Raw genomic sequence first — 12,041 nt, 5'->3', positions numbered from 1 at the left:
TGTGAGTTGCTCTGAGCCCGGTCTCGGCCGGGGAGAGTGGGATATTAAATTGAAATAATAAATAAATAACTTCAGTTGTGTTGGATGCTTTGTTCCAGAAGGCTGGAGAGACTAGCCTTATGATGCTTGTTCTGGTAGCCAGTACAAATGTACTTTTTTTGTAGAATGGAACTATAATTGCCTGTTTCCAATTCTCAGGAATTTAGGTCTGTCTCATTTGTTCTTGTAAAGGCCTCTGCAAGTAATAGGGACCCACCATTTGATCTTATTGCGGAAAAGATCCTGGAGGTAAAAAATCAGGACCAGAAGCCTTTCCTAATCTCAATGTGTTGATCAGATTTTCTATCTCTAGTGCAGTAACTTTGGGCCAAGATGGTAAATTTTGGATACGAAACTGAGATAGAACAATTTATTGGGTGTGATTGCATTAAAAGCTCAGAAAAGTATTGAACCACTTTTGAGAAGAAATAGAGCTCCCCTTTGAGGGTTGATGATTCACTTTAGAGATCAGGGACCAAAATTGTTTTGTGTCTTTTTTCCTAATGGCGTCAATAAGTAGGTCCCACTCTTGTTGGATATACTGCTGGGTTTTTTTTAGTTTTACTAAGTTTCTATATTTGCTTTTAAAATGGAGTAACAATCTCAAGTGCTCATAATTTCCAGAGGACCTAAAATTCCTGCCAGATCTTTGGATGGCCTTCCTTAACTGATGGCATTCCCGGTCATACCAGGCGTGCTTCCCCTTAAATTGGGAGGGGTGCAAGGATCCGTACAAATGGACCAATGAGCATTTCTTAAGTCTGGCTAAGTGGAAGTGTGGAACAGTTTTCTTCTTCCCTCTCTACAGTTTTTCTCTGCACATTTTCTGTGCTACTGAGTCTCCCTACATGTTAACCAGAGTTCTCCTAATGTGGCAGGCTTATGGTCCATAGTTAAAAGCAGAGAGAGATTGTCCCAGAGAGACGGGCAAGATCCCAATCTCTCAACCTGGGCTAAGGGATCTGCTCTGGCCCCAAGAGACTGTTCTGTGATCTCATGCCTGTAGCTGAAAAGGCCTGCTTTTCCTGGAGCAGAGAATAGGGATCTGCCAGGGGTTCTCAGCACGCTTACGTGGGATACTTCCTGTTCATCTTCGTGTCTTCTGTGCAGTCCCACACTGAGGGCTGTGCATGTGCAGGCCAGCCCCAGAAAAGATTTCCAAAGCTTTCTTAGCAGTCTCTCTCTGGCAGTTATCTGCCAAAACGGTCACCTGACCCGGAGGAAGTGCGCTACTCCCTCAGTTCTCTGTTTGCAGCTGTGAAGAGAGGGTCTCCATTGCTGTTCTATGGTTTTCCTCACCTCAGTCTTGGAGCCACCTCCATGGGATGGCTGTCCATGCTCTGGGATTCACAAATCTCCCATGCCAGTTTAATTGACTTCCCCTTCCAGTTGAAAAACGCTGGGGGTGGGGTGGGGGGTAATAGCATGCGTGTGTGAATTTGTTATGTTTCGGCCTTCACCCTGGCAGCCCTCCTGCAGTTTTGTGTTGCACCCTTTCAGGCTCGGAAAGTCCCCCGAGAGAAGCCACCTTTCCTCAGAGCCTTACGAGCCAATCTCACCGCCCCAGGCCCCAGCTGTGCACGAGAAGCAAGACGCACTCTTGTTGCTCTCCCAAAGATCCGAGCCTTCGGAACAGAGGTACCACACCCCGGCTTCAGAAACACCTTGCTCGCGTTCTCATTTGTGTGAAGTTACCAAGGTTTTTCAGGCTGTTTGTGTGTGACCCAGTTACAAAATTCTCGACAGATCTATTCCAAGCTGTCAGACGGGTAGAAGTGTCTCTGAAAGTGACACATATCTAGATGTCTCGTGAGGGGTTTGGGGCTAACAAAGGAGTGTTGCAGCACTTCAAAGAAAAATAGGTTTATCAAAGCAGAAGAAGCCCACAGAAATGTCTGCTTTGATCTGTTCATCTTCAAGGTGTCGCATAATTCCTTGTGTTTGCTGCAACAGGGTGGCCCGGGATGGGTGGGGGGGACAAGATCAAAACTGACTTCCAAATGGCTGACGTACATCTGTATGATACTTAAAGCTGCAACAGCTCTTAGCCAAGACATCCTGGTTAACTAGGGAGGTCCAAAGGGTGGCCCTAACTACCCACATGAGATGGAGCTTGCCTCAATGGACACCGAATTTTTGTTGTTGCACTGAAGCCTTCCTGAAGACATTTGTTCACCTCTCCCACCAAATGGGAAGCAGGAAGAGCATCCCCATACCCTTAAGGCACTTCCAGACCATCCTAACAGCTGACGCATAAATAGTCCATGATACCCCGATCACAAGAAGACGAAAAGTGCCAAAACGTTGGACGTAAAGCTTGCTTCTTAATTAGAGGCCAGCATTCTGGTGGGAAGCATTTTGAAGCCTCTTATGGGATGGAATGTTAATCCACTTCAAGTGTGGGGTGTAGTTTTTTGGAGTGGGGGAGTAAAGCAGGCAGGGCAGTTGGTCCTTGTGAATCTCTTGGTCAGACGTCTTAAGGCTAGTAAGAAGATCCTTGGTCCCTTAGAAAGTCCCTCCCCTTAGAGACCAAGCCTCTGAGCTTAATATTTTGCTGACCGGCAGGTGCTCTTCCTTCCCCGTTCCAACGTTTTGGAGTTGTTGATTTTGGGGATCTGTTTTTTTCTAGCGGGCTGCTGAATTCCAATCATGTCACTGAATAGCTTGCATGTTGTGTGTTTAAATGTTGCCGAATGTGGCATTCAGTTCCTATTTTTGTGGGGTAGGCACCAAAAGAGACATTTTAAAAGTAAGTTTAAGACATCTTTAAAATAATGAAATTAGTGTTGGGGGGGTCGGCCGCTGCTGCCCTTGCTTTTGTCTTAATATCTTCCCTGGGTGCCTTCTGGGTCTCGGCAGGACGGACTCTCGTTCTCCAGGGAGTATCAGCTACCTGCCTTCGTTTTTCACCAAGCTCGAGAGCACCTCGCCGATGGTGAAGTCGAAGAAACAGGAGATATTTCGTAAGTTGAACTCCAGTGGTGGAGGCGACTCTGAGATGGGTAAGAGGGGTTTTGCCTTCTTTGTTTTTCCTTTTTTTTTTTCTTTTTTTTTTTTGGGTAGACTTTACGAAACTAATTCCCAGTCTGTGCTTGTCTGGTGGAAGCGAGATAAAGCAAGTAATTAAAGGTTCCCCTCTATCTCTGCATGAGTCACTGCTTTGATGTGCCTGTCGGTCTCCACAGTCAGGCTGCATCTCTGCATCAGATGAGACTGGTTCATTCAGCTGCTCCTGAGGCAGAGATGGAGCAAAATTGCCCATCTTCAAAGGAAGCTATCAGTCGCATGGCGGTGAGAGTCGCTGGTCTCTGCTAGGGTTCTTGCAGTCAGATGTCTTGCCCAAAACAGCACCTCTCTCAGAACGATAAGAACAGGATCTTCTGAGGTCAGGTGATTGTGACTCTTCACAATTTAACCTCCCCCCCCCCACACAAAAAAATTTTTTTAGTAAAAAAGTTCTTGCAGTTTTAATTAATTTTAAAATGTTTTACATCTGTTGGGTTTTTACACTTCTACACTTTTAGATCTAAACTAATCCCAAAAGAGTGCGTGGCCATTTTTTTCTTTTCCCTATTCTTTGTCACTTCACGGTCCCTGTATTATTTTGTCTACAGCCAGGGCTTCCGTGGCTGCAGGATTTCAGTATTTATTTTATTTTATTTATTTTATTCAGTTTGTACCCCACCCCTCCCCAACTCAAATTGGCCTTGGGTCGGCTTCCAACAACATGTGTACACAACAATTAAAACATTGATTAAAACACAGAATTAAAATTCATACAATTTAAGAAGGCCATCTTATATCACTTGCTGCAATAAAATGTGTTCCTAAAATGAGGAGAGCCTGTCAGAGTCTTAACAGAGGGCCAGAGATCTAATCTCATGTCAGTCTTCAAGGGAGTGGAGACAAGGGAGTATCCCCTCTCCCCGTGCATGTATGTTGGAGGTTTTTGCTGAAAGGGCAAAGGAGACGGACCCCCATGAAGGTGGGGGACAGAATGAACATCCAAGTGTATTGTAAGGAAAAGGTATATGAGTATTGTATGAGGTGTATTGTAAGGAAAAGGGATCAGGTCTGAGAGAGAGGTAAAATTTCTGGAAATTTTGGAGCCATGGAAAAAATGGCAACTTCGGGGAAAACTGAAATATATGCAGTAATTTTTTATCAAACCTAAATCTAGGTTACTACTTTAACAGCATAAAACGAATCGTTTATAAATTTACCGAAGCTGTACCCTTTGCATATTTATGACGTTGAAAAGTATAATACCTTTGTTTTCTGCAAACGAAGCTTAGACTGACCAATCCTAAGGCCTGAAAGAGCTGTAAATGCTTTGCTCTTACTTAAATGCAAAGGCATCTTAGTTTTGGCAGTCTGAGAGGTAGGAAAAATAAGAACTGAAAATAGAAAACATACATTTCATAGGAGAGAAAAGAAAGTGTGTTCATTCAGACAGACACTCTCATCTGATCACAGTAGGACTAGTAGCGTATTTGGAAATTGAGTTAAACTTTGTAATAATGAAGCCTTTGATAATGTATTAATCACCATATACAGTAAACCATATTAGTTGTGAACAGAATTAATCATATTTAAACAATAAATCCTTTAAAATACTGTACATATCTACATTTTGAATAAGTAAAACCCTGTCTTAAAAAGCATTCGTTTGACTCTAACAGAGATCTATGGGAGTTCTTGAGTGCTCCCCGAAAATTCTGGTTTTTCTGTCGAGGGAAATTAGGAAAAGTCTTTTTTTGTTTTTGTTGTTTTCCCATACCTTCACCTCTCTAGCTGAGGCCTTGCGAGGATTAACATTATTTAAGTTTGTTTAAAAAATGCATCTGTTCCCCTTTAGTATAAACAAAAATTGTTAACAGAATTTCATTATGAACATGTATATTAAATTCTCATTGGTGCTCGCTGTGACTTCATTGAAGTCTGTCAGACGAGGGAAATGCTTCTTCCAAGCGTAGGCGAATTAGCAGTTGGGGACTTTTTTCAGACCTCTGTGTCCTTTGCACCCCTGGATTTGAGCCCGCACTGTCCAGAGCATCATAACTTTTGGGGAAATGCTGTTATGGTTAAAATGTAGGAGGGGGCAATACTACACACACCCCTGTAACGTCACTCTGTAGGCTTCAAGAGTTGTTAAGTTTGGGCAATATCAAACGTGCATGACAAAAAGGAAGAAATTAGGTATTTCGAGGGGGGAATAAAGCAGCTGTGCACTGAAATGTGGTTTAAACTAAGTGGCTTTAAAAAGGGTGGCAAAACTCAGAGTTGGAAGGGACCGCCAGGGTCATCTAGTCCTATCCCCTGCACAATGCTGGAAATTCACAACTACCTCCCAAGCTCCTGTGAGCTTGGTACACAGAGGAGGGTACTTGCTGTATCTCTTCCTGATTTTACAGCTCTGGCCTTGACTGTGCTTCCAGTCAGCCACTACTGTGGCAGGGAGATGCAGATAATTCTGCCATGTCATTGCAGTGGTTGTGATGAGATGTGGCAGAATTATCTTCCTTCCAGTTAGGCTGTCCATGGTTCTGCGTGAATCACTGCAAGAAAGCCCAACAGTTGGATCAGTCGTTCATTCAAAAGAACAGCAGCTGTAATTTATTGCTCATAAACGTCGTAAAGAGAATTTGTTTTTGGTATGTGTGCAAAGTGTACCTCCCGCTCGAATTCAGAAAGAAAGTGTACCTCAGCCACCAGACATTCAGAAAACCCTTCAGAGCGGGTTGATCAGTGCAGCAACCATGAGGAGGGGCATCCATGAAGAGGCTTGTCCACACAACCATTAGGGATGAGGCAGGAGGTTAGGGCCTGTTTGCGTCAGCGCTAAGAACCCTGGGAGTAGGGCGTGAATCAGGACAGCATCTGAAACAAAGAGTGCTCTTTGCAAGCATCTTGCAGCGCAGCTGTCGGTCACACCATGAGGACTAGGAACTAGAGTTGCCCAGTTACTTGACTCCAGGTGAATCGTGTGATTCCCAGTGCAATGGCTGATCTCGTTAAGATGAGCTGGTGTGAGCGGGCAGGGTCAACCCTCTCCCCCTGCTTTTCAGTGAAGTTTTCTCCTGTAGCCCCCAAAGCAAAAGCCGAGAGAGAGACTTGAATTTACACGGCTGTGCTCTTTCACTGAGACTGTCCGTGGGCTGGTCAGCTAACTGAAGTGTTTGTGTATCTTTCTCCACTTTTGTGAACAGCCGCTGCTCAGCCGGGGACAGAAATCTTTAACCTGCCAGCGGTCACTACCTCAGGTAAGCTTTCCGGAAACCGCCCCCAGATGGGGTTTGTTCTTGTTCCTGGAGCTCCTCTTGGGCGGCAGCATTCTCTTCCAAGTAGTCTGTTCTAAGTCAGTTTTCAAATTCAGAAAGGCGCACAAGATTTTAGGAAAATAGTACCATTGTGTGTGGGGGGGGGGAAGGAAATGCTCAAAGGACATGTTTTCCTTGGCAAGTGGTGAGGACTAGAAGCTTAACTGGTGTAATTTAAGATTGGTTTTTTTTTTAGCTAGGCATGTCATGAGGTCTGTGGATGTGAAGAGGAGCCATCCTTTGGCCCTACAGAGCTCCAAATTTAGGCATCTCTGTTACAAACCTAAAACTGTTTCAGCAGTGTCGAGAAGGAACCACACTGACTCACCATCCGGGCCCTGTGGTAAAGCCATTGGCTTGTATCCTACTGGCAGGGGTGGTGTGAGTTTCAGAAATCCCACCCCACATCCACACACATACTTCTGGGCCCCACTTTGCCTCCCCTCCCCCATATGCCTGTACTCAGGGGTACGCTGATCCCAGAAGCAGGCTGTAATGAGAGAGGGGAGTCTGTAAAGATTGCCTCCCCCTCCCCCGGTACACGGAAGGTTCGGACCCAAGCTATTCTGTTGTGTATTCGAGTCACTGCTATTTGGTTGTCCTTCATCTCTCAACTGGGAAATGGTTTTATCTCTCTCAGGTGTGGAAATGGGTGCCTTTTCCCAGAGCTGATTGGCAGAGACTGTTTGCTGGTTTTTGAGATGTGCCGGGGCTCACTGGGAGAGCACCTGGGGTGTCAATCCCCAGAATCACCCGGGTGTATTCCAGCAATATAAACTTCACTCCAGACGTTGCAGAGAGTTTAAAGTTTTATTAAGAAAGTAAACGGGTTCAGTGGTCTATACAAACTTAAGGTTAGAATGAAGGTTGGGGAAATACTGGTCATCTTTATAGGGAATGTACAAGACATTTGGTTACATGTAATCTTTGAAATGCAAAACATCAGGGTTCTTTCAAGCGTCTAGAGGTGCCAGTCTTCTGGCAGAATTGACACCTTTAAAACAGATTGTTGATTTACAATACGAAGGCTTTGAAGTGGAAGTGTTACTGCCTCCGGCCATCGTCCCTTCTTCCCAAACTGAAAACTTTCCCACGAGACCGGGAAGGGGGGGGGGAAAGAACACAGAGCTTGCTATCCGGGACCCGACTGGGTGCCTTCGCTGACATTCCGCCTTCCCAAAGACCCCTCCCCGGGTTTTCTCGGTTTGGCGGGGTAGTGCCGATGAAATTCCGCCACCAGGGTGGGGGCCATTACGTGCCTAGCGGACACCCATTCATCGTGGCTGGAGTTCAGGTGTTTCCAATGCACGAGATACTCCAGCTGGCCCCTTCGCACCCAAGAATCTAACACCTTGGAGAACTCAAAGTGCTGTTCCCCTTGCACCATAATTGGGGTCGCAGCTGCGGGTTCAGGGTGCCACTCAGATGCCGGTATAAAGGGTTTCAACAGACTCACATGGAATACCGGGTGCACCCCCTGTAAGGTTTTCGGCAGTTCCAAGTCCACAGTAACCTCATTGATAACCTGGGAGATCGGAAACGGCCCCACAAATGTTTGACTCAGTTTCTTGCACGGACGTAGCGACCTGAGATTCTTGGTGGAGGTAAACCTTCCCCCCGACCTTTAATTCCCATTGGGGCGCCCTGTGTTTGTCTGCCTGCGCCTTGTATCTCTCCTTTGCCTGCTCCAAATTTTTTATAAGCCAGGGCCAAGTGTTCCTCACTGTGTTGGCCCACACTGACACCTGGGGGGGGGGGTCGCCGCCCGGCGGGAGGGGTACGGCCCCCAAAGGCCCGAATTCCATTCCATACACCGCTTTGAAGGGGCTTATACCAGTAGCAGAGTGTACCGAGTTATTATAGGCGTATTCCGCCAAAGGCAGCAGGTCGACCCAATTGTCCTGGTGGTAATTCACAAAACAGCGCATGTAACATTCGACTACAGCGTTCACTCTTTCGGTCTGTCCATCTGTCTGCGGGTGATAAGCCGAAGACAAGCCCTGCTGCACACCCACAAGTCCTAAAAACGCTTTCCAAAACTTTGACACGAAAATGGACCCCTGTCACTCACGACCTTCCGTGGGAAGCCGTGTAATCTGAAGACCTGGTGCACAAACAAGCGAGCCAGTTTGTGTGCAGAGGGCATTCCGTTGCACGGAACGAGATGAACTTGTTTCGAAAAGAGATCCGTGATCACCCACAGAACCGTCTTTCCCTGGCTAGATGGGAGATCGGTTATGAAATCCATCCCGATTACCCGCCAGGGTGCTTCTGGGGTCTCTAGGGGTTTTAACAATCCAGGAGACTTCCCCATTAAGCGCTTGCTCGTTGCACACACGGGACAGGATTTAATGAACACATCGATGTCCTGGTGCATTCCCGGCCACCAGAACTGCCTTCTTGCTAGGTGCAAGGTCTTCACAAACCCGAAATGGGAGGTGGGGGGGAAGATCACAGAGCTTGCTATCTGGGACCCGACTGGGTGCCTTCGCTGACACCGGGAAAGGCATTTGCCTGCCTGGAGAGCCACTGCCAGTCAGGAGAGCCCAGTGCCAGAAGAACCCAGGGTCTGTCTTCCCCTGCCGTATGAGGCAGCTTTGCATGTTCCAGACCCAGAATCTATTTTTATGGGGAGGGCCTGTGGGTTTGCGTGCAGAAGGTGACCCCAGATTCAGGCCTGCTTTCTCCAGTGAAAAGGGGCTCCAGGAAGCAGGGCTGGGAAGGACCTTTGTCTGCCCAATGCCTTGGAGAATTGCTGACAGCTGAACCTTTTTGAGCTTGGATGCATGTTCTAATTTTGGCATGGACCTTCTCTGTGATCGAGAGAGAGCCTTGGGTCAAACTAAGCACTACCATCCTGCCTGCTAATCACACATGGAACTACCCAGGCAATCTGGATCCACAGTTTCTCAAAGGCTGAAAATGGTTTCAGAAGTGAAAGTAATGAGTTGGGAGGGGGTGGGACTGACCCCTTATGCACATTTTCTATTGCATGCAAATCAGAATTTTCACCAGTCTTCTCTCCCTGTCTTTGGAGGTGCGAAATCTCCCAGGTGGGGGGAGAGCAGAATATTTCCTCACAGAGGGAATCACTCCCAAATGATTTGACATGCTTTTTACTTAAATGGAAGGAGAACCAGCCTCCGGTCACTGGAACGCTTTACCTTATTCCAGGGTCTTTTATGCATCGGCTGGATCTCCCTGCTTGGACCTGGGTTCATCGCACATTAAAGTAACCTGGGTTGGGGGAAACTGTATGCATTGGCTTGAATGATCAGAGATGAAACTGTGTGCTGATAGAGCCATGAATACAGAAAAACGGTCTCCCAAATTCAGATCAAGTCCCCCCCCTTTAAATGCTGCTCTGTAATTGGCTTACCTCACATTGTTCCCTGTGAGAGAAGATTTCCTTCCCCCCAAACCTAACTGCCACATAAAAAAGCATTTTAAGAACAAAAAATGGAGCAATCTGAAAGAAGGAAGGGGGGGGGCGAGAAATCCAAGCCTCATTTTAAAAAAGCCTTTCTTTTGCTCAGAAAGAGCTTCAAGATAGCAGGAAGCACTTGAATCCCCGCCTCTTTACGCACTGCTTTGTGATTGGCTGTGAGAGAAGCCAATCTTCTGTTTTCCCCTGCATGCTGCTTTGAAGAGGGGGGTTGGAAAAGGGTGGGGTGTGATGGCGTGGGGAAGCTCAACCTGAGAACAGAGTATGCTCTCTCTGTAACTCCAGAATGAGCCAGGATGAATGGTTTAATTCGGGCCACAAGAGGAATGGAAAAGCCAGGTTTGTTTTGCATCGAAACAGCGTTGAGCTTCCAAGGAATGAGATATCGTGCATACTGAAAAATTTGATCCTGGCTGAAACAGGGAATAAAGGAGGTTAAAGCGACCATGCATAAAACACCCAGCAGTTTTCAAGCTCTGCCTTTGGAGGAACCCTGGGATTGCTCCCAGGATTACTCACAGTGCTGGAGCAAAGTGTAGGGTATGTTTCGGGGTACAATTCTTGGTTCACCCAAGGAGACAGTGAGTCCCTGGAAGCCTGGCCAGGGCCCTGCTTGCGCCGTTGGGTGTGCCCTGGAACGCATCCCAGAATCCTCTGCAGCAAGCTGAGCCTCCTTGGCAGATGTGCAAGAGTTTCTGAGCAGAGATGGCCCTTAAGACCAAATGATTGTCTGTAATACCAGCAGTGCCGAGAGGGATCTCTGAATTTCGGTGGCTTTGAATCGCGGGTATTTCAGGAGCCGTGTCTGTCCCACCGGCGTGTATGCGTGTGTTAACTTTCTTTGCTCCCTTGTTTATTTTTTAATACACAAGAAATGGTATCCCTCCTCCATGCATGTTACAAGCCTGACCCCTACAGTGCAGTCAGCCCCGCTCTAAGTCTGATTTTTCAGCCATTTCAGAGTTTGTTTGGCTAAAGCTTGGAGCTTCGCATCGACTGTACTCACCTTTTGGCTCTCTCTCCCTCCCTCCCCTGCCTCTTTCCTTCCTTTCTTTTCTGTCTTGGTCCCTGTCTCAAACCACCTCCTCCCCCGGCCCCGGGGCCTATGTTGTCTCCTGCTCCCCACATGTCTCCTTCCTCCTCCCAGGTCCAGTCAGTGCTAGAGGTCATTCCTTTGCAGATCCCGCCAGCAACCTGGGCCTGGAGGATATCATCCGCAAGGCGTTGATGGGCAACTTTGAGGACAAAGGGGAGGACCATAACATCGTCCTGTCTCAGCCCATGGGGTTGGCCTCTGGTGGCTCTAATTCTGCACTGCCAACAAACAGCGAAACCCGGAGGGAAGATATTAACCCTTCCCCCAATCCAGGTAAGAAGGCGTTGCATGGCTTTTTGGGGATTTGTGTCTGTTTTGATTAGAGGAAGATGGGCACAGCTCTTAAACTTCGAACGCAGCATGTTCTGACTCTGAGAAATTTTATTTGTCTTTATTTATAATCTGCCTTTCTCACTGAGACTCAAGACAGACTTCAGCGCAAATCGTTTGAAACAAACCAAAACTTTTTAGACATGATATGTTTAACAGTGCAGGTAATGGTATTACGTGAATAGGTGAACAGTGCAGGGGAGCAGGATAATATGGGCAGCCAACAAGTAATACATAGTGAAGGAAGTAGTATAGTCCACCTTCCTGTTGCCTTTATTAAAGCACCCCCCTGAGTCATTCCATTAAAATATAGGCCTATTACGTTTATAGACATGCTTTTATGCTCCAGCTAACTCCTGATAATAACCAAGCTGCAGTATTCTGTACCAACCGAAGTCTCTTAGTTGAATTCAAGGGCTGCTGACCCATGTAAAGTGCATTACAGTAGTCTAATATTGATATTACCGTGGTATGGATCCAGAAGGTCAGATCAGCCGAATCAATGTAGGGGCCATCTTCTGGGCTAAACTAGGTTGGAAGAAAGTATTTTTTGCAGCGTCATTAACTTGCTTTTCTAGCAGTAACGCTGGAGCCAGTAAAACCTCTAGGCTCTTAATCCGAGTCATCAAGGGTCAGCTGAAACCCACTGCAAGTGGGAAGTGCAGTAGTCTTTCAAGGATGCAGCCTTCATGACTAGCATCACTTCTGTTTTGTTTGAATTCAGTTTATTCGCTCTTAGCCATTTATCCACAGCAGCCAGGCAGTGGCTTGGGACTTCTGCCTCATTGCCAGAAGGATAGAGCGATATTAC

General features: G+C 46.7%; 1 protein-coding gene across 1 annotated transcript in view; it reads left to right on the top strand.

The window, feature by feature from the left end:
* The window catches only part of NCOR1 (nuclear receptor corepressor 1), a 140,409-nt gene that overhangs the window by 123,379 nt on the left and 4,989 nt on the right, over positions 1-12,041 (top strand). The window contains exons 42-45 of the mRNA XM_056865495.1: positions 1,540-1,677; positions 2,899-3,041; positions 6,249-6,302; positions 10,952-11,173. Of these exons, the coding sequence (XP_056721473.1) occupies positions 1,540-1,677; positions 2,899-3,041; positions 6,249-6,302; positions 10,952-11,173 (557 nt within the window). The remainder of the gene's footprint in view (positions 1-1,539; positions 1,678-2,898; positions 3,042-6,248; positions 6,303-10,951; positions 11,174-12,041) is intronic.

Source organism: Euleptes europaea, chromosome 19 (genome assembly GCF_029931775.1).
Source record: "Euleptes europaea isolate rEulEur1 chromosome 19, rEulEur1.hap1, whole genome shotgun sequence".
NCBI lineage: Eukaryota > Metazoa > Chordata > Lepidosauria > Squamata > Sphaerodactylidae > Euleptes > Euleptes europaea.
This window is presented reverse-complemented; position numbering and strand designations above follow the sequence as displayed.